Source organism: Rhea pennata, chromosome 4 (assembly GCF_028389875.1).
Source record: "Rhea pennata isolate bPtePen1 chromosome 4, bPtePen1.pri, whole genome shotgun sequence".
NCBI lineage: Eukaryota > Metazoa > Chordata > Aves > Rheiformes > Rheidae > Rhea > Rhea pennata.
The window spans coordinates 35,756,599-35,784,576 of record NC_084666.1 but is presented as its reverse complement, the minus strand read 5'-3'; the positions used below and the strand labels follow the sequence as shown (position 1 = coordinate 35,784,576).

Sequence of the window (27,978 nt, the reverse complement as noted above, 5' to 3'; positions counted from 1 at the left end):
TCACTTTACCTTATGTGTAAGTGTGCATATATATTATGCCATTAATTCTAGGAAAGCAATTCTGTAAACCGTAGTTTGAAAGTACTGGCACCCAGAAATTCATAGCAATAACAGTCTTGGAGGATGAGTTCATTTTCTTAACAAGAAGCTGATCTTCAAGCACATCTCCATGAATGATAAGACTTGATTACCATTCCTTGTAAAATGCATAGGAAAAAGGAAGGAAGGAGCAAATGTCATTAGGTTTCTTTTTCCAGCTTTCCCCACTGTGTTAAGTTGTTCCTCTATGTAGAGCGTACTCCAGAGACCTTACCTCCAGAGACCTTGAGGCTGCTACTTATAGACACTCAGTATTTCCAATTTTACTGTTCGTTTTTAGCTTTTCGTCTGTGATTATTATAAGAGTTTGGAGGAATGTTGGAAGCTTATCTCCCAATTCAGACAACTGAGCTTCTGTCCCTTTCTATGTGAAAGGCCCTCATTTCTGTGAAATTCCTATACCTATGAAATGCACTATCACTTTTAGAATTCTTTTACTGCAAAAGTCAAATTTACCAAATTCAGAATGTCAGCTGTTGAATTACTGGTGCTTCTAACCCACACAGACATCTTCTTTGGAGATTTCAGGCTCGTGCTCCAGTTACCTAACCTGTTCCTGTATGGCTACTTTATAATATAATGCCTCTCTCGCATGCACACAATTTTGCAAGTTCATCATTATCACCTGCATATTTATTGCATTCACTTGCATAGCTGATAGGGTGTTTGCTATGCACTTTGTTTTTCATGTGAATTTTTTTGTCACTTACAGTACTTCAGAAGAAGATACAGTTGATCCTGTTGAGTTATGATGGAGAGGCCACTGAAGCTTTGCCCTGAACAATAAACAGGCTTCTCCAGTTTCCTTTCTCACTGCATTTGCTACTCTTCCCTACAAAGGAAAAAATGTCTTTCCTCTCTTCTGATACCCTTCTGATACCAATAATCAGCCCCATCATTGTGTGTGTGTGTGTATGTATGTGTGTATATATATATATGTGTGTATATATATATATGTATATTTTCACATCTGTGTCCAGACTTAGCTTTCTGTTTAGGGCTTGCCTGTAAACATGATGACTGCTACATCATTCTGGACACTGGAGAATGCTAACATCTGTCTGGTTTCTTCTGCTAGTTACCCCATCCTCGTACTATTTGTGTGCGTGAGGAGACAAAATCAGTCAAGCCCATGATTTGCTGAGTGGAAAAGCAGCTATGTAAATTGGTTTTCTGTTACAATTCTTTTGTAAGAGTTCTTTCTCAATTCTCTTTTAACTTTAGCAGAAGAGAGCTTTCAGCCAGTTAGCAAGATAGTGAGGGGAAAACACTATCCAGGTAGGATGCAGCAGATAATTGTTAATGCTCACAATTCTCATTCTGTCACATAGTTACATAAATTATCCGTCTCTCTTACCACCTACTAATAAAAGGAGTGATTTCTTTCTGGCTTACTGAAGAAAGTTTTGAAGGGGATTTTGAAGTGATAATATAGTGTATTTGCTCAAGAACAAGCTTCTTACAAAGAGAATACATAAAGTACTGAAATACTAGCTTGAGAAATGAGTGTACAAGACAAATGTGCTGGCAGTACTAAAAGAAAGAAAGGGCCTAATAAGCTGCAAGTTACTTTTCCTGAAGCAGATTATCGTAAAATGTTTTACAAAGTGTGAGCTAGGTATAATACTTTTTTTAAATGTAGTGAAATGTATACTTGGTTGTTATTTTAATTGCAGAATGGAGGGAAGAACTTCTAGTCTGATTAAAAACTAAAATAGCTAGACCTTTGTTGCAGAGAGAATGAAAAGTAAGCTCAACCAACTTTCAAAAACTGGGTTCAGATGGTTCAGTGAAGTGAGTGGTGGCAGATGGTAGGGTTATTTGATAGCCCGTAACAAATGATAGTGTTTCTTTGTTAGTGTTGATGTTTTTTTCTAGGTAGAAATGCATTTCTTTCATCTGAGCTTTGAATCTTCCGAGTAGGCCAGTCCATTTGGCATGTATGCCCTGTGCTGCTCTGCAGGAATGTACCAGGAAGAAAGATGCAGAACTGCTTAGTTTAGTTACTGCCCACGTGCTTGAGATTTGCTCTGGGGAATCCAACCATACCAACTGTATCACGAGCCTGGACCCTGGTGGTGTTTTTGCACAGAGAACAGCACCGATCCCGGAGGAGCTTCCCTCCTTGTGCCTCTCCTTCCCACCCTGCTAGAGGGAACAGAGTTCTCCCCGTTGAAACTACCATTGCGCTCCAAAGGCTGGCTAGGAGACTGGTCATCTGGCTAGTGGCAGTGCAAATATCACCTTAAACCACTGCATCAGTCCCAAGGTGAAATGTTACAACTCCAGCAAGTGAAGTATGTCTGTCTGTTGGTAGCTCAAGACTGCTTCTCAGAACAGAGATATGGACCAAAACAGCAGAATAGGTACAAGAGAGCATCATCTACTTCTCTGCTTAAAAAGTCATTCTGCTTCCTCATGGGAGCAGTCTTGCCAGTCCTGATACTAGTAAGGGTTTGAGGGCACATTTGGAATTGTGACAACCCACGTTTGCTTCTGTCCCCGGAGAATTCATCCCTCCTTGCAGCTGTGGGTTGTGCAGATTGAGTTGTTGTGGTCTGTGACCGCAGTCATCGCAAACTGTGAGCCTCGTAGTTAGAGCCGAACAGCGCTCCCAGCAAATCCCTGCAGCAGCCAGTAAAGCTGTGCCAGGACTGAAAGTTGCTCCACTGTTAGTAGCCTCGCCTGTTTGACAGCCTAATTAAAGTCTCAGAACCAGTTATTCTAGGAAGGGTCTGTTGTCTTCATTGTCATTATTTAATACCTAAAAATGACAAACTGAATGGGAATAAATTAGACATGACAGCCAGCATCCAATCCAAAATGAGAAACTGCCTTACTTAGTTCTGGAGTGAAAATAGTAGCTTACAAAAGTGAACTATATTTCCACTTTAATTTTGTTTCATATATTAAATTCTTTTTAAAAAGAAAGGGATATATTATTTCTCTGCACATGCTGGAAAAAAATCCTCAGAAATAGAGAAAGATTAAACTCTTATATCCTCATCCCAAAGACGGAAGAAAGTCTTCATCCTTTCCTAGATCTGAGGAAACCAAGCAGGCATATATACCACCAGCGTCAGGAAAATAGCATTTCCATGCATCGTTCTGCCTCTGCCAATTCAGAACTAGTTTATAATTTGACTTCAAGGACTCAGGCTGCCCCCTGAGGTGCACTTTCAGTATACAGTTGGTCTGAAGTGTTGCCAGTGCAAAATCAGACTCGGTGGGACATCAGCAGTTTTTAACAGGTGCCTCACTGGCCTCATAACACTGAAAAGATCTTTCTTATTAGATCACTTTAGTAGATGACTGGCTGAGTAGAGGACAGTCCTAATCTGAAGCTAGAAAGCATGAGCTAGATATTGACAAAATAATGCCAGAATTTCTCTTAAACTAATCAGTCAATTTACCCATGTTCTTAAAGTTACATTCTACATCTCTAAAGAAATTGTGCCTTGTATTTTGATCCTGTGTCAACAGGGCTAAGACTTTCGTGTTGTTCTTGTATGTTTGTAGTTAAATGAGAATTCTTTAAATTCCGTAATGCTGTCTCGAAGAGATTACTTAGTTAAATTATTTAGTGTATTAGGATACACTGTAAGGTTTGGATTGTCATTAGAATTATAAAGCCACATCTGTGGCCTGCTTCAAAAATAATTCAGTATTCAAAATCTGCGAGACTGCTCCATGTATCAGCCTGTTAGTTTCTATTAAACGATGTTTATTGAACTTGGCAGCTACTTCAGTGCCAAATTTGAGAGAGCATTTCTGAAGGATACAAGTATTTACTTACCATCTTGGACAGGCAGCAGCAGTGGGACTCGTATTGGCAGCAGCACAAAGAAAAAATAAGTGTCACTTGCCTCGTAGTTACTATGGTTCTTTGAGGTGTAATCAGTGTAGATGCCACAGTTCTTGCCTTTGAAGACTTCAAATTCCAGCTGTTTTGAATTATGAGGGACTGACTAAAAGGTCATGTCGGAGCTTCCCTCTCTGACCTCCCGGGGAGCAGGAAGGGGCACAGGGCACGTGTGTAGTACCAGCAGACAGAGCTGGTGATGATGCTCTGAGCTCGTAGGTTTGGAAGGCATGCGCTCCTCGAGGAAGCTGTGACAGAATGAATGCTGCCTTTCTTTATTTTATTTTATTTCTTTTTTGCCTGTAAAATATTACGAGTCATAAGAAGCCAGCAAAGTTAAGAGAGGTGATTTAGTCTTCCGTAGTTAAAGACAAGAAATGTGCCGAGTTTGAATCGTAAAATATTTAGATACTTGTAATCTTCCATTGCTGCCAGTAAAGTGAACTAGTATAACAGATAGTACAATGTGACCCTAGGGCTTTTGATGTAATATATTAAAAGAGATATGATCATCAGATGGAAAGCAGTGGTTAAGATATAAATAAGAATTTCAGCTGAGGTAGGGTCCAAATAGTGCTAATTCTGGCAATGCTCCAAAATGGTGTTAGTGAAATTTATGGTTTAAAAAGAGGTGGGAGTAGAAAAAAGAAATAAGGTTTTAGGGTCAAGGAGCATTGTACATTATCAGGCTTTGACAGGCAATTTAAGGTCTGAGAAAGAAGAGTAATAGTGGAGTCAGAGACTTGAAACAAAGAGAATATTTCATCTATAGTGAGGAAGGTCTGGCAGAGAGGGTCTTAATTCTGCAGTGCTTGCTATCTCTCTAAACTTCCACTGAAGTCAGTTTGTCCTAAGTAAGGGTTGTCTGTGGTCAGTACAGAGAGACTGAAAGATCAAAGATGAAACCGAATGAGATGAAGAAATAGTTTGTCATCAGGGTGAAAGGAATGAATAATATTGACTATAGCAGTGATCTGTGTTGGGAACAGAAAGAGCAGAAGAAATGAGATGCAGTGAATCCTTATGTTTTATACTCATTTTTTTTAAGCATTAGTACAGAAAACTTTATCAGTGTATTTTTGTACCCTGGTAGCACTGATGAACAGTTTCAGCTTTGGAGAAAACTGCTGTTGCAGAGTCAGCAAACCCTTGTTAAACCAAAACCAAATTAGAGTCATTACAATAAAATTCATTTTTGCTAGTAAGATAGACTATTTGGAAGAGAAGGGAAGAGACCACAGATACTAAGAAATTGCATATGATCTGTGTATCACAGTGTAGCCTTATAGAGATTTTTTCGTTGTATTTTTGTTCTAAAGCTTTAGGTTAGGGGTTAATTCGTTAATCCCTGGATGTTGTCTAGGTTCCTTGAGTGGTTCCCCCTAATACCAACGAGCAGATTGACTGTATAGTTAGCTTAGCTGAACATTTTAAGTTGCTATCACACTTTCCAATAGATGTGGTTATGGTGAATGAAGTTCTCACAGTCCTCGCTGTGCATTATCCAGCTGTCATTAGCATAGCAGCCAAGTGCCTCAGCATTGCAACTCTATGGAGGTCTTAGCCATGTTCTGCAGAGCGGTGCAGGGAATGGATATATAGCTCCGGGTTGCACAGGGCGTTTGTGAGAAATCGTAAAAAGCAGCGTTAATGTCTTAGGTGAGCCCTGTTACCACCCAACAGCATTGTCCTTCCTCTCCTCTTGCATTATTTGTTTACCCATTACGGCTAATCAGAACAGATCCATCTGCTGGTTGGTAAAATCAGTTATTTTGGTAGGTCATTTAGAAGCTTACTTAAATGATATATCTCTGTAATGGGATCAAAAAATAAAAAAAGAGAAAAGGACATAATTGCTGCCTATCCTTTTGAACATTGATTTGGGACCAGTACAAGACTCGGAATAAGGCTGGGGAGTTTATTGTCAGTGGCATTCACCGAAAGCACTGTATCATTAAAGGACGGTAGTAGTAATTGTTTGGTGCCAATGCTAAGTTGAACTATTGGTCTGTGAGTGCTTGTTCCTGTAATTTAATTTTTTAATGTATGACTTGCTGTTCTCCTGCAAAGTATGGAAAGCCATTATTTGTGTGATTTGTCACTGTGGTTAAGAGCATCAAATAACCTGTATCCTTTACCACCAGCAATGCATCTATTTGGCCTCAACTGGCAGCTGCAGCAAACTGAAAATGATACATTTGAGAATGGAAAAGTGAATTCTGATACTGTGCCAACACATCCTGTAACAGTACCTGCTGGAGAAAATGGTAAGTGAAACAGACACGTTTTATTTCGTACTTTTAGTGTTTCCTCTCTTTGTGTTTTATTTATGTCATCAGATCATAACACTTTCCATCAAAAGTTTGTGTATTTAATGAAATAACTGAACCTCTGTAAATAACAGTGGTTTCAAGTAGGCCTGCAGATATTATATGAGAGTTGTATTTCAAGTGAAAAGGAGTACACCATTCCTTCTACCTCACGTTTGAAGGAAGTGATGAATCCTCAGTAATCGCAGAATCGGTAAGGTTGGAAGGGACCTCTGGAGATCATCTAGTCCAACCCCCCTGCTTAAACAGGGTCACCTACAGCATGTTAGACAGGGTTGTGTCCAGGAGGGTTTTGAATCTCTCCACAGAAGGAGACTCCACAACCTCTTTGGGCAACCTGTGCCAGTGCTCTGGAACCAGCGATAATGCTGGTGGTGTTCGGAAAGCTGGCTGGCTATCTTCTGACCCAGAATTCCTCATGAGAATTCACATGCAGTATTTGACAAGAGGAGGAAAGCTCTGAAACAAACCAGAGAAGAGGTAAAACCTCCACATACCCTAAAATCCTCAATAACCTAACAATTGCCGTGGGCTTCTCAGAGATGGTGAGGGGCTGGGGCTGGCTCTGACGATGCTGCCCGACAGCATCGGCAGCCAGCTTCTGCTCCAAGGAAACTGCCAGGCTGGGACATGCACAGCATCGGGGGCCAGAACAAGGTATTTTATAACACCAGACCAGATGAAAATTCAAGCTTTGGAATCCCAATTATCTCTGGAGCATTTTCAAACAAAACCTGTGTCTGTAACAGAGGAACATGAACTCTTTTTCTGAAGCATTGGCACTGGAAAAAGCTCTTCAGGGGCTTTTACATATTTGTTGTATGCAGAAAACCACTTGTGATCAGGGAGCTTCCTATGGCATGATGACCTAGCTATGGATTGCCTTGCGTTTTTTCTGTAGATGAAATTTTCTTCCTTTTTTATTTTTATTTCTCTCTGAAACATAATAGGTCATGAGTAGTATGTTCGTTTGTTTTCTTAAAGTGTCTAGCACATAATATTGAGTCTGAATCATCCAACCAATGTATAATGTCAAAAAAAACTTTATTAATTTTGTTGTAGGAGCTTTTAAAATACAAACCACATAAAAGGATTATTTTTATCGACCTTTTTCCATGTTGCCCTTTAAGATCCTCCAAACCTTTAAGAGCCTGTGCACTTTCAGCTAACAGAGGATTTAAAATCAATAGTTTTTGAATGGAAAACTTGATTTAAATGGTTGATGAATGCGGTATTTGCTTCATTACACAAAAATCCATTTTCCCTTTCACAAGGTACAGCTGACCTCTTTACCAGTGAGGAGGAGGAAGCCTCTGCCGGCATTTGACATCTTGAAAATTTTTCAAGTTATCACAACTCCAAGTTAGCAAAATGATATAGCTCTTTTCCTTCTTTTCGTCATCTTATTAAGCATATGAAACTTGTTCAGTAGGACCTTTATTGTTTTCATTTCCTTTACCCTAATGTCTTTTTCTTGCACTTGGATGTTCTCTTTCCATGTTCTTATTTATTCTGAATGAATAGAAAGAAGCTACTATATGGTTAATGAATATCCATAATGCAGTGACAGCTGATGATCCTGCTATCTTCTGCCCTGGACAGACAATACACTTAATTGTATAAAATATATATATATTTTTCTAAATTTTTAATAAACACATTTTTACTCGATTTTTTAAAAGTAAAATCTGATGTACTTTGCTTTAAATATAATAGGGAACAAAACAAGAATATCAAATCCTGTTTTTCCCTCCTAATATCCCTAAATACTGTAAAAGAAAACAGGGTTAATTTGATCCACTATTAACATGCCCTCTACAGAATAAAGCCAGTGGCATTTATCAGCATACATCAATACTAAAGAATAGACAGACTAGAGAATAAACATTTTAAAAACACAGAAGGAAAGTTAAATAGAAAGGAAAGTGTGATGGCTAGATAAGAAATTTAAGTAAGGGCTTTTAAGCAAGCTTTGTACTAATTACTGAAACTGTAAGGAAGAATCAGCAAGGCACAGCACAGCTTTCAGTCTAAACCTTGGGTAGTCCCGGGCCTCCTTCAGCCAGAAAATCGTAGCCCTTAGAGGCTTAGATCCTAGATACTCATTTGTCATTCAGACTTACAGGTATTTTGTGTGATGAATTAGCAAAGCTTATCTTTAAAATGCATCCTTATGAACTTTGGAGAAAAAATCAGCTGTGGGTTACCTCGAATCAGCTAATCTTAAGTTGGCAATAAAAGCATGTTAAATCACCCTTAAATGCAAGTCATTTGTTAAATGAAGCTTGAATCTCTGAACAAGCCTTTTCCAAAGGTTTTTGTTTCTTTCTTTTGTGGATTTATTTTTTCCTCTCAGTGCTTCTCTCTGTATGAACAGTAAACTACTGACAACATATCACCGGCTTACCTAGTGAGGCATATGATTCAGGGATATGTAAGAATATGTATTTTATATGGATATAACTAATTTTATAGGACATTTCAATTGAGGTTTTCCAAAGCCCATTATAAACCAGGCTTAATCACATACAAACACCTACCTGAGGTGCCGGAATATTTTTATTAGTTTTTATAAACAGGAGATAGAAGAGACCGAAAAGTTTAAAAAACAGAGCTGAAAATTTTTTTAACTATTATATTTTAACAGCTGATCACATACCATATGCTTCTGGCTGTATTTTGTATGTCATATAAAATTAATGTGCCATTCAGAAATACCTTGTAATAACATATTCTTAATTTCAGAATTTTTTAAAATGGAAAAAAAGAGACTGGGAAAAGGGAAATTTCTTTTGGCTTACTTAACATATTTTCTGAGATAAGTTGGCCCTTTTATTTTCATTAAGAAACATTACATCTACTGAAACTGATCTATATTGAGCTTTTTGTTTTGTTTATCATGTAGATCATGGTAATTAAATGTATAATAGCTTCTTAATTAGATGTTCTATTGATTTTTTTCTTTAGAAAGGTATGTTTTTAAGGAGGATTTTGATTTCATTTGGCATGTAATAGCAATAACATTTAACAAGAGCGTTAAGTTATTGCCCATAGTTGTTACAGAAGAATATGTAGCAGATGCCTTGCAGAAAAAAATGTGAATCCAAGGTTATGCAATGGAATGGGAGAATACGCTATTGATTGTCTGTAAATCCAGCCTTGCAACCTAATAGTCTAATTAGTGCTGTCTATGAAGGAAGGAAAATGATATTATCTGTGACACTATACCGCAGTTATTGTTAAGTATTTTTGTGGTTTGGTTATTCGTTCATATTTATTCTCTATTAAAGATATTTAGATCACCCAATACTTTGGGTATTCACCTCCAGAATGTTTTTAAATAGGGAATGAGAGCTGGGTTTCATATAAATTCAGTGATATCTTTGTATTATTATTTTTCTTGTATATATTGTTAAATATCACTATAAATAGTTTTTTTATTTCAGGATTTTGTCCACCCTAACCTCAGGCAATGGAACAGAAATTACAAATAGCAAGCATAACATTATTTTATGTATTAGCTATAATGCATTGCATTACCTGTATCATAAGTATATAATTGTATATATTGTTTAATATGCAATAGAATAAATTCATATTTTATAAATTAACTAATAAGTCAGCCAGCAATATAAGTACAAATCATGATATAAATTTACCTGTAAATATAAATGTGTTTTTTTTTTCCTTTTGGGGAGGGCTAGTAAAAGGATGATTTGGCAGGGGAAGAGTAGAAGTGTAGTGAAAAGAAAATATTCAAGAGGTTACATATTTTAAAAATTGTTTTCATACTTTTTCTACTGCATCACTGTGGAATTATGTGAATGAATGTGACTAGTTTTGTATTTTGATACAAAGCTGTGCAATAAAACTTGCAATGTTTTACTGTGTGAAAAGGAACTGATGAAAGTACTAAGATTTTTTGTAAGCCCATTGCAAAACAATATGGAAAGAGAGTGATAAATAAAGCTCTGTTCTTAGAAGGACAAAAGAATAGTGATGATTTTGGGAGAGAAAGAGTGTTGTTAAAGAGGCATGTGGTTAAGGGGTAGAACTACCTCCTGTTTGGTGAGGAAAAGGCGAGGAGCTGGGATCGCTTTCGCTTAAGGATAGTTGTTGAAGCCCAATGACAGACAACTCGGACCAGCCGGGCAAAATGTTTGTTTGATGAGGTGGGCCTGTTCAAGCTATCCAGTTCATTTTTTCCCACAGTCGGAGGTAGTTGCTTTTCATTTCAAATGTAGAAATAGCGGAAGTTGTGGATCAATACAGCAAACGAGTGTTTATTGTTTAGTGATTACCAGTCACCAGTGTGTGAATTATGTGACAAAAGGTGGCTTAAATTTGAAGGAAGCGGTAAGAAACAAATGTTTAAGCGAACTGAAATGATGCATACAGATCCATCTTCTAGAATAACGTATAAATATTGTGAAAGGTTAAGTCCAAAGTTAGAAAAGGATCAGACTCATCCTGAAATGTGTTAAAAAAAAAAGAAAAAGAAAAAAGAAAGAAAGAAAGAAAGAAAGAAAAGAAAAAGTTTCTCCATTTTCTCCACGATCGGATATTTCACTGTCTCTTGAAAGCAGAACATTGATCATTCCGATGATCCTGTGAGACATTTTCAGTGACTGCAATGCTGTCGTGGCATAGCTGTGTGATGATATAAGCCCCACTCAAGGGCTCTCGGTACTGCTGCTCTATCTGTTTAATTCAGAAGCAGTCTCTGTTGATCTTAAATGCACAAAAAGTGGTGAGGATCAATCTGTGACCTCACCTGGCATTTCAGATTTTAATCTAGTTTTTTTGTATTCTAAACATTTGCAAAAAGGTTGTGTCAGTTTGTTCCATCAAATGATGAATAATGTAGAATTGAATCATAAAACACAGGGCAGCAACAGAATGTTGTCGGTAGTTTAGCAAGTTAGCATCACTTGAACATGCTGAGCACATTCAGATGGGTCTAATTCAATCCTTGTAAATAGACTAGCTGCTGAAAAAAAGAAAATATATTGTTAAGAACATAGTGGACTGTACGATTGTGACTACAGTTCTGTTTTTCTTTATATGGCTTTGCTCAAGACACATCTTGATTTGAGAGATGCTCAAATGTACCATTGCTTACGTGCTCTAGAGTTGATGCGTGTTGGTAAACAAGTTGTTATCAAAATCTTTACCTCTTGGTCTAAGTTTGATAGCGTTGAGTCCATTGGATCAAAGTAGGCTTTGACCCTGGCACCAGCTGCCACGGTTGTCTGTGTTCAGCGACACAGCATGGTTTGGTGCGTGGACGTCCGATGTGAGTCTTTGGCCTCAGACAGGGTTGATAACTCCTCTAAGCCATCCCAAATTGTAAAGCTGGGTGGTTGCAGTTTGTGCAAGCCACTTCTTTTAGTGCCTCGGTCCTAGTAGCTCTGTTTCCTCCAGTCTGACAGTAGAAGACACCACCGCAACTAAGCTATAATTTACGTGCTAATGAGCTTTGAGGTAGGTTTGTAATCTTTGATAGACTTGGAGTGTGTGCATGCTGTGCAAGCGAGGGCACTACGGAGATCGCCAAGCTGCCGCTGACCCGCGCTATGCCTGGGTACAGCGCGGTGCCTTGCGGACTTACCAGCTCGGGCTCGAACAGTTCGACCTGTTCATTTATTTGAAAATAAATCTTCTATGTGTTAGCACCATCTTCAGTGCTTCTGGGCTTTTCCAAACCAACATCACTGAGCTACTGAGGCTGAGTTGCACTAGGGCTGAATAAAGAATTAACTATTAATTCCGTTCAGCATTATCTTCAGGGCCAGGACATACTCATGAGTGAAAAGAGTGAAAATACTAGACTATTATAGGTTATTATTCATTTTATTCAGGAGACAGTGTGGGCAAGGAGGTGGTGTCAAGCTTGGGACTGAGGCTAGAAAATGCAGGGAGGAGAGGCACAAACTACAGACCCAGCGGAGCAAGAAATACTGCCTTTTTTTATGGAGCTCAACAACAAAAAATCAGAGAACTAGAGATATAGACATTGTTGGTATTATGTAGATACTCTAATATTTAATGGAGAAAAGACCATATATAACAGTTCTTTTAACTGGGTATGTTTATGTTTATGTTATTCTTAAAATCTGTATACAGCATTTGCTTTTACTGTACACATCAGGAGACGTATGTGCACACTGTGTATGCTGGATGACCCTGTATTTTAAAACACATTAAAAAAAATGCTTGGCATAGATTCTAAAACATTTTCCTTAATGCTTGTAATCCAGGGAAGTTGTTGTGTTTTTACTTAGTAGATGTTTGTGTGAAATCTTTGCTTTGGTAGTCCTAAATTCGTGAATTCCCTGGGATCTTTATCTGAGGTGAATCTAAATATTTGATGTTGTATATTAAGGATGATTAAAAGCAAGGAAGGAATACTAATTTTTGATCTCTCATTATTTTAACCTGTTAGGAAAATTAGGAGGATTTGCACAAGAAAACAACACTATAGATTCTGGAGAACTTGATATAGGCCGAAGAGCAATACAAGAAGTCCCTCCTGGGATTTTCTGGAGATCACAACTCTTCATTGATCAGCCACAATTTCTAAAATTCAATATATCCCTTCAGAAAGATGCATTGATTGGAGTATATGGCCGAAAAGGCTTACCACCTTCACATACTCAGGTAAGAGCTGCTTGCTTTATAAGTAGGATGAAGTATTGAAAACTGTGAGCTTGTATCTTTTGTATGTTTTTTATTTTTCAGGATTACACTTTTTTTTTCATTTTACTGATTTTTTATACTTTATTGATCTCATGCAGTGCACAAAGCATTTATAATATTGTAAGTGATAGACTCTAAAATGTATAATGTGGGGAAGAGTTTATCATTTATGAACTGTTTTGAGTGCTATGAGCAATGGTGATGATTTAGATGCAGAGCTGTTTGATGCAGAATTTATGTGCACCTTTTTTTTCGTGGTATAACGACATCTTTAAAAAATCTAAGCAAATTATTATATTCTGCTCAGATGTGTGCCTGAGTATGTTCGGTAAAGTCTATATTTGCCAAATTTCCAAACAAGAAGAAAACAGTTTTTTAATGAAGTTCCAGTTCATTCTACAAGCAAGTGCTACAGTTTTGCAGCTTGGTGTCCCACTAAGTAAATACATACAAGATAAAATATTGAAATATGTGTCTGTAAAGATACAGTGGACTAGGCTTGTAAAAGCGTCAGTTTTCATTAGACATCTTACTGTCTTAAAATTTTATTCTTAAAGGTCCCAGAAGGGATTTATTCTGCTCCACCCCTTAGAAGGTTTCTAAAGAGACTTTTTATTGTATATAATCATGCACTTGTATAGTAACAAAGAAAGACTTTTTTTATCTGAAGTCATAGAAAAGACTTCAGTTAAAGCATAAAAGAATGAATAGTCTGGATGGCAGGAGAAAGGGAGGAATTGTCATCAGAGAATTAGAATCAATTGTGTTTAGATTTTATTTTTAGGTTTTAAGACCCTCCAAGTTTAAATTTATTTCAGCTCAGTATTTGTCCAAGTTCCACTTGAAAAGGGAATTTAGCTCATGTTCTTTTACCCAATTTAGAGAAATATCCAACATCTTACTGATTATTTTTTTAAAGTTTTTCTTTTTGCTGTTGGTTGGTTGGGTTTTTTTGGCTTGGACACATCTCTCAGTATAGTAGCCTAATGGTATAGTTGGAAAGAAGCTTGGCTGATTATGCATAATATTCAGCTGCAACAGCAAACTGATATCTAAAAAATTCAATTTTTTTATTCTAAATACTGACTTACATATTTTTGCACTATTTTAAGAGACTTCATTTTTAGTTTAGGCTTAATTTTTAGAAGACTTAGAACTTGGAAATATTCCTGATTCTATCACTTATTTAGCAGGTACTGTCTCACACTGATTTGAAATTATGTCACAAGCCAAGAGAGAGGGGTTAGGGTTGAGCAAAGGAGTTTCACAGTGCTGAAATCACGGAATGTTACATTAGCCTTACTTTCTAGTTTAGTTTCCATTAAACTAAAAACAATTCATTAAATGCTGAAAATGCACTTGTGTTTATTTAAAAATTAGATCCTCATGAAAATAATTAAATAGATTTTCTTTAGACTCTCACATATGAAAATGCACCCTTAGGCTGGCAACAAGCATGAGAAATTCTAGCTCAAAGAAAATTGATTCAGAAAGTTATCAGCCATTGGAAATAGGAGTTTGGAATACAAATGCCATCTCAAATGATAACAGTAATAACAGGAGCTAGGGGAATACGTGTGTGGCAAGAATGAATAAAATTGAAGAAGCTGATCTGAACTGCATTTATATAAGAGTAGGTAAGTATATGAAAAATGATCCTTACTTGATTCCATATCCTGGTAAAAGATTGAAATGGGGTCCCCTGTATCCAAAAACTGTAAAAGGTAAAATGAGATAGCTGTATCCATTCCCTGACATCTGTATTACACAGACTCGTTTTTGTTGGATTCCTACTATTCAAGTGCTGATCAGAGTCAAGCTTGCTCATGTTTAAGTGTAATACAACAGAAAGAAGCATACAAGAATCCTGCTACTAGTAGTTTCTGTGACTTTTTGGATGTGTGGTTGCTGGGATATAGGTCAAGCTCTCTTGTCCTATTTTTGCCTGGTGTATAGTTAGAATTTTTTACAAGCCATTTGACACTTGATATCTTGAAAAATTAAGTATGCTCACTTACATTGAGAAGTTGAATGGCAGCCCTATTGAATTTGAAGGGCTGCTGAGGATTGTCTAGAGCACAGAGTTTATCAGAATGTTTTTATGGTCTGAACCTGTGATGTCTGGTTTACATACCTGAAATTAAGTATGTATGTAATGTTCAGCTGAGCAGTTGGCAGTTTTTTGTGACTATGTTTCTGCACCTGGAAAAGAAATTTGGAGTAAATTATTTTCCCACAGGTTAGGCCTTTTTCCAACGACGCAAAAGCCTAATCACAATTTTACTGACGAAGACACAAGTTGTATGGTAAAATGTATGTTTTACCAGATTACATTATATAAGGAAATTAAGCTATTTAAGCAAAGGAGCATCTAATGAAATAAACACAGAGAGGTATGCTAGCATAAATCTGTTCATGGTTTTCCTGTCTCCCCTAAGCCTTCTAGCTAGTCCTGACAGAGATCTCATTGGTAAACCAGGCATAGCTGGCAACGGCAAGCTAACAGCTAATTCCTGGCTTCTCTACATCCTTTCATTGAGTGAGACAGCTTATTCACAGAGCTTCAAGGCTCACAGGAGCATGATATAAGAACAGGAGGGCCCATGCTGGGTCTGATCAAAGACCTATCTAGCCCAGTATTCTGTCTGGCGCTAAGTAATAGTAACCATTAGCAGATACGTAGATTAATGTAACATCACGATAGACTTGTGACTTTTCCTAGAATACATTCTTGGCCACCAGCATTTTGAGGTTGAAGGACTTTGTGAGTCAAAGGTGCTGTCTTTGTACCCTATCACGTTTAGATTTTTTTCCTATGAATATATCTAATCACTTTTGAACCCATGAAAGCCTTTTAGTACCCATGACATTTGTAGCAAGGAGTTTTATGGATTAACTGGTCATCTGTAATTGCTATACTCTGTACTGTGTTTTGAGACAGCCTCCAGGTAATTTTAGTTTGACACCTTCTTGGTAGTTTTTTGGAAGAGACAGCGGACAGTTTCTCAGTGTTCTCTTCTCCATGATATTCTTGATTTTTATGGATCTCTGTGGTGTCCTCAAAGAGTTATGTCTTTTGCAGTCTATTTAGTCATTCTTTGTAGGAAAGCTGTTTCGTACCTTTGATCATCCTTGTCCTTTGCTGAACATTCTTCAGTTTTATTGAAGCCTTTTTGAGATGAGGAGACCAGAACAGCAGAGGATATAGTTAATGTTGAGCTACCATGGTTTCATGCAGTGGCAGAATGATGTCTGTTCCTTTTTGATCGTAGAACTGATATTTCCATAGAAGTATCTGCCGCAGCTCCCAGATCTTGTTCAAGAATGATAAAAGTTGGCTTAGAGCCCATCTCTGGATGTTTAAAGTTAAGGTTGTTTCATGAAGATGATGGAAAGTAGGATCTCTCCCATATGTATTAAATTATGTTTACATCTCTTGAATGCTGTCTGCCCTTGTCTGATAGTCACGTAGTAATGAGTGCTAATAACAAGATTTGTGCAAATGAACAACTGCTTGAGTTTCTCAGACAGCAGTGTTTGAATGTTCAGATCTTACAATAAAAATAGTATAAAACTGATTATTATCTGTACTCTGCCGGCATTCCTGAAGTTTACTTACCAGCCATCCCTCTCCGATAGCTTTGCACGTACTCCTGTGATTTGTACGTATTCCTGATGACACACTACCTTCTTCAGCTCTCTCCTTAAAGCTTGGGTCTTTCTATGAATGTCTGCCTCCTCTCCATTGGACTATTGGCTGTAATGCAAAACTTAAATACCTCATTTGTTGCCCTGTTCTCCAATTCTCTTATGGTCCCTTTGCCTATTTGTCCACCTTTTTGTTGTATCCAGTTAAAAATAGACTCTTGGAAGTATGAAACTGGAATCTTTCCTTCCATAGTTGTGCAACCTCTTATGCTAATTGTCCTGCTACTACAATGGATATAATAACAGAATCATAGAAATAAGCTAGGGAGAGATCTCAAGTCTTTCAGTTCGCACCCTTATCTTGAAACAGGATCAGTAGTATCTAAATAATTCTTATCAATTGTTTAGCATTACCTCATAAAACAGGAACAGCATGCAGAAACTTTTTCTCCTCCTTTCCCATAATCCAAAATAATTGGGATACAGCACGTCAGAAACGTTTTGATACATTGTAATCAGGACATAATTTTTGATTGCATTTCTGGTTTCTCGTCAGACACCAAAATCAGTCACAAGCACGTGCTCTGTGTGTGTGTCACCAACCAATCTGAGATGCATAGTGCTGTCTTTCTGAGGAATCATAAATAAATCAACCAGAAATAATTGACAATGGCTGTCCATGCAAACCCCAATCAATGCAAGCTTCAAAGTCTTTGTGACACTTTCTAAAAATGTCACTTTCATTGCAGCCAGAGAATCAATATGTTTATTTAAAGAGACTTTAAGAATAACAAAGGACTTTGGTTTAAAGTAAAACTGAATGGAGTAGTAGGGCAAATCAGCACATTTAGACTCAATATAAAGGTAATTAATTTATCTCCGTAGGAGGAAAATACAATGGGTATGTTTTTTGCTTATAAAGATAATTGTTTTTTCAGTCTATTCTTGTTATTTTCTCTTAGGAGTACAAATCCAGCCCTTAAAAAGATTTAAATCTGGAGGACAGATGGAACAGTAAATGCCCTCTGTATGTTTTTTAAAATATAATCTAAAATGCTATTCTGATAACTACACAGGCCCTTATTATGTTATAAATATAAAATCATTAATTGTACCATGCTTGTCAAACATGAGTGTACTATTTGTGGTCACTTAAGTAGTATCATCACTTCCTTATCAAAAAGACATTTTTCATTTGAAATTGTCCTCCTACAAAAATGACCCTCTGCAGTATACAAATTACAGGATCTCTCCTGATGTCCGTAAGTAACTTGTTAAAACTCAGAACTCCCTGATTTTTTTTTCTTCTTTAAATATTTGCAAATAGTGCGAGCAGAAAGAAGTGTTCTTATGTCGGTGGGAGAGAAAAAAACAAAACAGTTGCTCTCTCTCACAAAGCAAGATAAATATTTAATTCTCTGACAAATGAGAACATTGAGTGGTTTTGAATAATCTCTGCTCTTCCAAAACAGTTGCATTAGTTTTCATGTGCTGTTGCACGTACATTCAAAGTGACAGCATAGCAAGGTACTGGCTTCTGCACATACTAATCACGTTACGTCCTGTTCTGCTTGTTCAGATATATTTGGAAAAGTGTTTCAGGTGTTGATAGAGGCATTTTAACTATGCATTTCTTTTACATCCTGAATAGTAGGAAGATAATTCCAATTACTGTAGAGGAACATTCTTATAATACCAGTGAATTTTGGCCTTTTGAGTAGAATTTCAAAGAGAGAAGTACTTAAATCCAGTTTCGGGACAAAAGCTACCACGTTTTCTTCTGTCCAGGGAGCAGTTTCTGAAGGTCACAGGTCAGGACATAAAACCACTGATTCTCCAGTCCCAGTAACTGATGTTAGCCTACCTCAGGTGAATCAGTTGTTTCACATGCTGGTCTTTACCTTATAGACCCTGGATGTAGTTCCATTTGAGAGTTCTCAAACATGGGAAAATTGAAGGTTTATGTGTAGTAGTTCATCTCATGCAATAAAAACACATCAGAGTAAAAGTGAAATGGTGGACTGAGTTGGGAAAGCAGAGGTAAGAATGCTCTTTAACTTCCATAAGTGCTTAATTTGGCTATATACACCTTGATCTTTACGTGACAAACGTGCAGAAGAAACCTTCCAAGGCGTGAGATCAAACTCCTGGTTAGTATAAATCAATGTAAGGCCCCGACTAGGTTTAGCCCCACGGGTGCCGTTAGTGCTAGTTAAGAGTTACGTGCATGAAATCTCAGGGCTTGAGATTACTCATTGTTTCCAATGCTTGTAGCAGCTCAGATGCTACGTTTTCCAAGTCCCACAGGCAGCTGTTAACCTCACCACATTTCTCTAGATGACGTCCATTAACCTGGAGTACAGCAGCTCAGTTCACCATTTCTCACAGGTGTTTCCATTTGCTGCTTTGGGCTTCCTTTGTAAGAAGTGGAAGTAAAGCTCTGTCCTTCTCCCAGAACTTCTGACTAGCTGGTGGGAGGATTGAGCAAACAATTTAATACCTATTGTGAAACTAGATAAAAAGCAAAGTAGATTAATGGTGCTGGATATTATTAGCAGCTGAGATGTGTAACACACTGAAAGGGAGCTCTCACCTATGGATCAGGTGGAAGTCATGACTACAGATTAATCACAGCTGACCTTTTCTTCTGCACAATACATGAAATAAATTGCTTGCCCTGTGCTGGTCACCAAGAGAGCTGTTGCTGTGTGCACAAGTGGTCATTGGCCCTTTTGTCTGAAATCTTAGCATGGGGTGCAGAAATGAGCCAGGGTTTGTTCCAGCTCCTACCTCTGCACTCCAAAAAGGAGCTTCCTTGGTCAAAATACCACTGTAGCATTAGGATACCGCAGGCAAGCCAGCCGCGGCGCGGTCCGGGCCGTGCCTGTCCTGTGACACGTCGCGCTCCTCTCTTCCTCCCCGGCAGTACGACTTCGTGGAGCTCCTGGACGGCAGCCGGCTGATCGCCAGGGAGCAGCGCAACCTGCTCGAGGCGGAGCGAGCGGGTCGGCAGGCGAGGTCCGTCAGTCTCCACGAAGCGGGCTTCATCCAGTACTTGGATTCTGGCATCTGGCACCTGGCCTTCTACAATGATGGGAAAAATGCGGAGCAGGTGTCTTTTAATACCATTGTGATAGGTAAGTGTAATCTCCCAAGGTTTTTACCAGGAACTCAACTTTACTCTCTCTCTCTTTATTTTTCCTTTTTTTTTCCCCCAAATACAGAGATAAGCCTTCTTATTTAAATGGTCTGGCTTCTTTTCATGGATTTTCCTTTCATTGTGTTTCTCTTGCTGCTCAGAACAAAATGCAGAATATATATTTTAATTAGTCATGCTAGAATACGAGGTCTGTACCTCTGTGTAAAACAGTGCTTGAAAGGAGTGCACTTTTTGGAAGTATTTGTTAAATGGCACATGGCTCTATTTTGAGCACAGAGCTCATATTGTTTCATCATTAAAATTTGAGGCTTTTTGTTGGAATGTGAAGTACTTAGATATTGCGGGAATCCACTACAGAAAATAACAGATCTTCATGTCCTTAAAAACACTAAAAAAAAAAAAAAAAAAAAAAGTGGACATAAAGCCTTCTCCAAGAATCTGGGTCTGCTGCCAGTCAGTAGTGGTTTAAATGATAGCTATTTTGTGTGATGGGAATCTATGAATTGTCCTTATTAATTTTTCTTCTCTTTCTTTTTTAAGAGTCTGTAGTGGAATGCCCCCGAAACTGCCATGGTAACGGCGAATGCGTTTCTGGAAGCTGCCACTGTTTCCCCGGCTTTCTGGGCCCCGATTGCTCCAGAGGTACCCAGCCAAGTTCTTCACTTGAGTCCGTCTAAGCGCGCACGGAGACCGGCGCCGCCGAAGCAAACCGGCGCGCGGCTTGCTGCGTGGTTGTTGTCTCTCTGATTCCAAACTTGCTCTCAGTTCTTCTGTCGCGTTTCATTTCACAGCAGCCTGCCCCGTGCTGTGCAGCGGCAACGGGCAGTACTCCAAAGGGCGCTGCCTGTGCTACAGCGGCTGGAAGGGCACCGAGTGCGACGTGCCTGCGACCCAGTGCATCGATCCCCAGTGCGGGGGCCGGGGCATCTGCATCATGGGCTCTTGCGCCTGCAACTCCGGCTATAAAGGAGAAAACTGTGAAGAAGGTACGTGAGTCACTGGTTACCGCAGCACTTGCTGCAGTGCTTCTGGTGCTCCGCTTTCCAACGGGTACAGCTAGCTCTGTTGATTTTGCCAGATCTAGATGCTGCTCACTAATACTCGCTCAAAATAATAAAGCCCGTTTATCATCAAATCGTAAACCTACCGAAATATATTTGTCATATAGGGTTTCTTCCAAAATCATTTTAGAATGCCAAAAATCAGGTTTAAGAAGTGCTAGTATCACTGAATTTACATAATTATTATACTTTATTTCCTCTTGACTAATCAATGTGAAAATTTAGTTCTGTGTGATATCTTTTTGCTTGTCGGTATACTTTTATTTACTTTTTCTGGCTGAGGTCAGCTAAGAAGGAAGCACAAAAAACAGATGTTAGAATACAGAAACGCTTAGTGGTTTTTCACAGTATAGAATAAATCATTAATGTATTGCATTTGTTAGGGATCTTTTCCATGAACCACACTGTGGAAAATGCTGATTCCAGTGTATCACAGTGAAAAATGATGCATCATTTTTGTATTCTAGAGATGTGCATAATAATATTCATTCTAGTGTTCTGCAAAGTGTAGTTCATTTTCTATTCTATTTTTTAGGAAGTAAAAAGCACCATTTTCTTCCTCAATCAAATTGATTTTATTGATCTCCACACGCAAAGTAATGCAATTAAGTCTCTGGAATTAAATTTTCAGACCATTGACCCTACAAGTGTAACATTTTATTGAGTCAAATTGCTAAATTAAATCTCGTCATCTAAAGCACATTAAAGTGAATTAAGAAGGATAGAGAGTATGCAACTCATTTATTTCTGAAACAAGTTGAAGGTCCTGTACAGCTGTCAGAACTCGGTAGCAATGGATCGGGTCAGTTGATACTGAGCATTGCAGGGAATCCAACAGCTGTTACATTGTGATTAGAGGGAACAGGGGTCAGTAGCCTGGAGCCTGAAGTGAATCTTGCCATAATTCGGGGAAATCAGCAAGCCCTGAAAGATCCTCAAGTTAATCAGACAGCAGCTTTGTAATGTCGTGAGTCAGTTACGTACACACACTAATTTCACAATGTCGTAGTGGTGTGGAGCAACTTGTTTTTACAAAGAACTAGGAGCTGTAGTCATGACTGATGATAGAAGATGATTTTTTCACCTTGTAGCTAGAGAGTGGAGGGTTGCCCCAAGACACCTTGATTTGCTCTTGTTTTCACTCACTCACTACACTAAAACATAAGTGAATCTCTAGGCATCAGCCTGCTAAGACTTATTTTCAAGATAAGTGCAATACTGCTTGTTTCACAAGGGTTTTAAAAGATGAATTAAGCAGAAAAATGCCTTGAGAGCCTGGCAGGGACTGCTTGTTGTTAACAGTGACAACTGGCTTAAGCTCATCTTTTTCTTCCCCCACCAGCTGATTGCCTGGACCCAGCCTGTTCCAGTCACGGCGTGTGCATCCACGGCGAATGTCACTGTAACCCAGGATGGGGGGGCAGCAACTGTGAAATCCTGAAGACGATGTGCCCCGACCAGTGCTCTGGCCATGGGACATACCTTCAAGAGAGTGGTACCTGCTCCTGTGACCCAAATTGGACAGGTCCAGATTGCTCCAATGGTAAGGGTTAAAAACACTCCCATTTACAAAAACGGTGACGTTTTAAAAAGCATCTATTTAAGGCATTAGTTTGTGATCTGCTGAGCTGATGAAAGTGGTTCAGTTGACTTCAGCATGAGCTGTGACTTGATGCAAAAGTTCAAAGTAACTGACAAATCTGAAGAATACAAAAACCAATTTATTCGCTTGCCAGTGTCTATTAGCCACTTTCTTGCAGTAGATCACATGCAAGTACAGTGTGTTCATTGTACGATATATGTCTGTATATTTACCTTCTTACTTAACACATCTATTTAAAAACTTAGAACAACACCAGTGAATTTAGGAACAGATCCATCTTAAAAATCTGGCTAGCCAGTTGAAGGCATTTTTCCTGAAATCTTTGCTCAGGTAACATTCCAGTTTGAAGGCAGTAGGAGTGCAAGAACAAACTCTAAATAGCTTTTGAGGAAGGGCACAGGCTTCTGAGGCAAAAGGGCTTGGTAGAAGTGACAAAGCAGTGAGACTTTCTTGAAGAATGAAGCTGGGCTTGTAAAACTGTGATCTGAGGTTGGCAGCAATAGGAGAAAATGACTGGAATTACCATCAGAGAGCAGGATCTAAATATTTGTTTAAGTATGATAGCAGCCTTTTGACAAATACAAGTTTTTAGGAGTATTGTTTGGTAGTCTTATATCAGAAGATAAATCTTGTCTAACTGTGAGATATATATTTGTCCAAAACAATTCATCCAACAACTTACATGATTTTGTTAATGAAAACTGAACACATAGAGTAGCTGGATTTTTGCCAGTTTATGAATAATGTATAACCTTTTCATGAGGAATCATATTTTTAAAACAGATGTACTTCCTGACTAGGATCTTTGATATTCCATAAAGGTGTGTGCATATAGGAGTAGTAGTACAGCGCTTCAGACATTCAAGAGAAAGCAACAGAGAGAAGAAAATGTGGTCTTCTATTAATTTTGGTCAGAAGAAAAAACTCTTTTCTGAGCTTTTCTAGCACTAAAAATAGCTGCTTGTGAGAGACCTTCTGCAGTTCTCCACCAAACGTGAACTCTCAAAGCACTCTATTTCTTACACAATGTCCTCTACACTAGTTTGGATGATTCGGTTATGCTGCAACTTTTAGTGATGTTTCAAGGAATGATTGGTCATTGCAGTACATTTAAAAAAAAAAAAAAAAAACATATCTCTCGTGTTTTTCTCAGATGTTTCATTAGTGTCAGATTCACAAAAGAGCTTTGTAAAAAGACACAAAAGAGCATTTGATGAAGCTGTACAAAATGACCTTCAAATCAGCACACCAAAAAAGTAAATCTTACCCCATAAACATTTTGTTAAGCAGCTAAAAGAAGAAAAAAATAAGTTATTTCTATCAGAAGGTTTATAGGTTTGAAATCAGCAGAGCTTTCATCTGTCTTCATCAGCAGTTTGTCCGTTAATTAGCCCTTCAATTCCACTTCAATTAAATTAACTCTAATTAATAAGTTCATTACAAAGATTGACGCACCTTGCTCAAAGCTAGTGTGCTAAAAGCTGATAAACACCTTCACCTTAATGAAAAATTGATTAGATTGAAGAGAAATAACCTTTCTTTCTTGGAGCTAGGTTGATGTCTTGTGACTCTAAAGTTAATCAAACCATCTTGGATCTCTTGGATCTCTTAATCAAAAATTTAATTCAAAATAGATATAAAATGCTTTATAGGAAAAACAGAAAAGCTGCAGATGTCTTTCTCCATAAACATTCTGGACCGTTTCTTACGGGAAATGTCACAACTCCTCGACACCGTGTTTAATGTTCCACAGCACTTTGAGACAGTGTGTCACACACTACTGGGGAAAAGAAACACTGTCGAATGAAAAACTGGAAGCCTTTTTTTTCTGCTGAACAACTACTTTTTTTTGTAGCTGAAAATAGTTTTCATTCTTTTTTTTTTCTATTGTTGTCTGTTTAACAGTAATGAAGTCTGCTACAGTCTGAATGAATGAACAAACTAAAACTGTAAATGCAAAGTCTGCAATCTAAATTATGATCTTGTATTAACTGTGAGAGTTAACGTGTTGTTTAGTCTCTGACTACCTTTGGCTCTAAATGTATTTTTCAATTATTCTATCAGTTACAAGAACCTATTACTATAGGTAAATGACAAGTTAAATTGCTGTATGTTGATTTATTTTTTTTAACAATCTATTATTTAAACCAAACTGTTCATAGCTGTCAGTGATATGAATTTACTGCAAGCGAAAGAGAATCATCTTTTATATTTAACAGATGTGTCAGTATGTCAGCATAGTACTAATTTGTCTCACTAACGCTGATTCCTTTTAATGAAAAAATGTGTCAGAAATGGCACGTTTTTACTCTGGAAGAAAACAGGGTGGGGAGGGGAAACCTTGTTAAAATGAACTTTCATTAATACTACATTTTTATTCCCGAGGTATGGTGACCTAGATCTGTGGGACATTCAGTCACTAAAACTATGCTGTAAATTTTAATAGGTTTGAGTGCCCTGTAATCTAAATTATGAAAGGTTGGTTGTAAGAAATATGCAATCAGAAAAATGTAATTGAAAATTGCTAAGCGACAGAAGAGCTGTGGACACTTAAGCATTGGTAAGTCTGCTGGATAACTAAGTAAGCATTAGGACAGAGATAAAACTCTCTATTCCATGTTCTGTAGGGTCCTACCTGAACATGCCTGTCACAGTACCTTGCTTTGATATAGTTTTCAAAGGTTTTGCCGTTCTTATTCTTCATGGGTGGAACGGAAACGTAGCTCTGCTAATTAACGCGTGCTCTCTTTCTCCCGTGTGCGCTCCCCGTCTCTTTCCCCCTTTTCTCCTCTCGACCACAGAAATCTGCTCCGTGGACTGCGGCGCGCACGGCGTCTGCATGGGCGGCACGTGTCGCTGCGAGGAAGGCTGGACGGGCGCAGCCTGCAACCAGAGGGCCTGCCACCCGCGCTGCGCCGAGCACGGCACCTGCAAGGACGGCAAGTGCGAATGCAGCCAGGGCTGGAACGGCGAGCACTGCACTATCGGTAGGCCGGCTGCGCTTTAACGGGCCTTCGGTGCATTATTCAAACACCCAGAACTGCTGCCCTTGTCTGAGTAAGAAATGCAATACTTTGAAGCTTGTTTCTTCAAACAGAATATTTGCCCATGTCGGTCTGGGTAAAGGAATTGGTATTTTAAGAAGGGAAATGATTATATAATGGCTCATCAATTCTTCATAGCTAGTTTGCCATGAATAGGAGGTGCAAGAATTTCCTTTTCAGTCTTTTTCCTTCAACTGTCTTTTGCTGAGGGGGAGGATGCTTTTATTTTAAACTGTAAATATATCCTTTGATGTGTGCCTTTCTATTTTTATGTGATAGCTTTTCGTCTTTTGCAAATGAAGCTCCCTTTTGTTTTTCTTCTTTTTCTTTTACGGAGAGGAAACCCTAGAAAAGTGAATTTTACCTACATACACAAATATCATTTCCATCTTGCAACAGATATGATCTAACTGCCTGAAATTATGTTCTTGTCAACATATTTCTCTATTTTAGAATTATAGTAGATTTCTGATATGTATATAACATAACAGCGTAACATTTCAGCAGTTTAATACAGCAGATTCAGAAGAAGTCATCATTATTATAGCTTATATAGTCTTGTATTCAAGTTAGTTCTAATGCTTGAAAACTTTGGGGAACTCCTGTGTCTGCGTGAAGCATTTCTTACTCGGTTATTTACATTCCTTATGTCCATATACAGTGCATCCCCTCCACTGCTTAGAGTTTGACAATGAGCTAGCATGGGAAATTATACATGTAGTTAAGGAAACTGAGGAAACAGGAAAAAGTGGAAGAGCTGTCAAAAAGGTTATTATTGTAAAATGTATTTTACATAGCTGTACTGCCAAGAATTCACTCATAAGCAAGGACCCCTTTGTGCAAGACGCTGCAGGACTGTAATGCAGGAGAACAGTCCTGTCCAAACTTCTACAGTCTCAGCATAACCCTCAAAAACTGTCACGGAGACAGGTCGGAAGCACAGACAAAGGAACTGGCACTTGCCTGGTTGCAGGAGCAGACTAACTTGTGCTGAGGTCTGTGGCGAGCATTGCACAAAGCCCCGTGAGGCCTGGGACAAGAATTACAAAGTGGCTCTGCAGGTATTTATGGGTCATGTCTCCCTAGTGCGAGCAGCCTCATGGATAAGTGCTTAAAGATGCTTATTTGAGAAATTTTCAAACAGACAATGAAGGAGGTAGTCAGTAGTCGAACAAAGGACAAGAGCTACCATTGAGTGAAGAAGAAATCACAGATAAACTGAATAGTCCAAAAATTTTCCAAGTAAGGCAAAATACAGTTTTGTGTTTGAAGAAATACAGAAGGAGGGTCATTAGAGAGATGATGTGGCCAAAGCAACAGGTTAGGACAGTAAGTCTAATAGTAGTACAGTTAGTGGATACCAGTACAGGGAGATTTAGTTTTGCTGCAAAATAAGAGGAGGCCAGAGAATTTTGACTTGGGTGTTTTGGAAAGGCTGTAACTCAGAATGTTAAGCAGAAAGAGTTAGTAGGGCCAAATCATCACTTGGGTATGAATATCTAGGGAAAAAAAATACAGGCCAAAGATCATTCCCTGGTAGCTTACAGCCATGGTTGAGAGGCAGGACGGTGGCGTTGTGCATGATGGTCCCAGCAAATAATAGTGATGAGAACTGTGAGGGCAGGGAAAATGAAAGGCCTGTTTTAGCTGTGTTAACTGGTATCCACATCATTGCACCAGGAAGAGAAGGCAAGATTTTCTTTTGGAGAAAGGAGCCAGGTGTGAAGTAGTCAGATTGATTTGTGAACTGTTTTTACAGAAATCTCAATTGATCTTTTTGTTCACTAATGAGATTGCCAGGGCATATGAGGGCGGGGGACCAAGACGTGACCCTGCAGAATCGCAGAGAAAATTGCCAGGGTTAATGTTTTCAGGAACTTTCCAAAAACATGCTGATGAGGAGAAGAGCGAGGTGAAGAGAGAACTGCACTTTATACAATAAAATAAAGCAAACCTTTGAAAGTAGGATAAAGCCTTTCCCTTGACCGCCTTAACTTGCCAATGAGCAATTACTCAGCAGATCGCTCTACTGTTGGTCTCACTGACCTTGGCAGTATTTCAAGGTTTGTAGTTATACACGGATGAACTGCTCTTGAACAATTTTTCCAACGTATTAGGCACAAACAAGTTTTTCCTCAGCATTGGGCAAGCAGGTCTGTCTTCCCACCTGTTTATTCTTTAAATGTATATTTACTCTGAGGCTGCTGCTGTAAAGATCGATCATTTGATTTGTTTATATTGCAATTACAGCCTCAAAGACGAGTAATGAGGTATAGCCTCTAGCCCATTATTATATTTATTTTTCTTCAGGACCCCAGCTTTGCAGAGAAACCATTTTATTATTCATTTCCAGGAGTAGTTCCATCTTCATGTAGTAAAAACAGATGCTTTGTCAGCTTTGAAAATGAAGAGTCAGTTTGCTTTTTTTTCACCAGCCCTAGAGTTTATAGTAGCTTCTGTTGGGCAATAAAT

At 38.4% G+C, this 27,978-nt stretch overlaps 1 protein-coding gene across 7 annotated transcripts in view; it reads left to right on the top strand.

Annotated features, from left to right (window-relative positions):
• Positions 1-27,978, top strand: part of TENM3 (teneurin transmembrane protein 3) — a 319,443-nt gene that overhangs the window by 216,581 nt on the left and 74,884 nt on the right. For 6 of the 7 annotated variants that reach the window (XM_062575781.1, XM_062575778.1, XM_062575780.1 and 3 more), the window contains 7 exons: positions 6,106-6,228; positions 12,737-12,951; positions 19,565-19,775; positions 20,339-20,440; positions 20,590-20,784; positions 22,202-22,402; positions 25,264-25,449. In XM_062575781.1, the coding sequence (XP_062431765.1) occupies positions 6,106-6,228; positions 12,737-12,951; positions 19,565-19,775; positions 20,339-20,440; positions 20,590-20,784; positions 22,202-22,402; positions 25,264-25,449 (1,233 nt within the window). Of the gene's footprint in view, positions 1-6,105; positions 6,229-12,736; positions 12,952-19,564; positions 19,776-20,338; positions 20,441-20,589; positions 20,785-22,201; positions 22,403-25,263; positions 25,455-27,978 lie in introns of all 7 variants that reach the window. The other variant, XM_062575783.1, reaches the window with a different exon arrangement.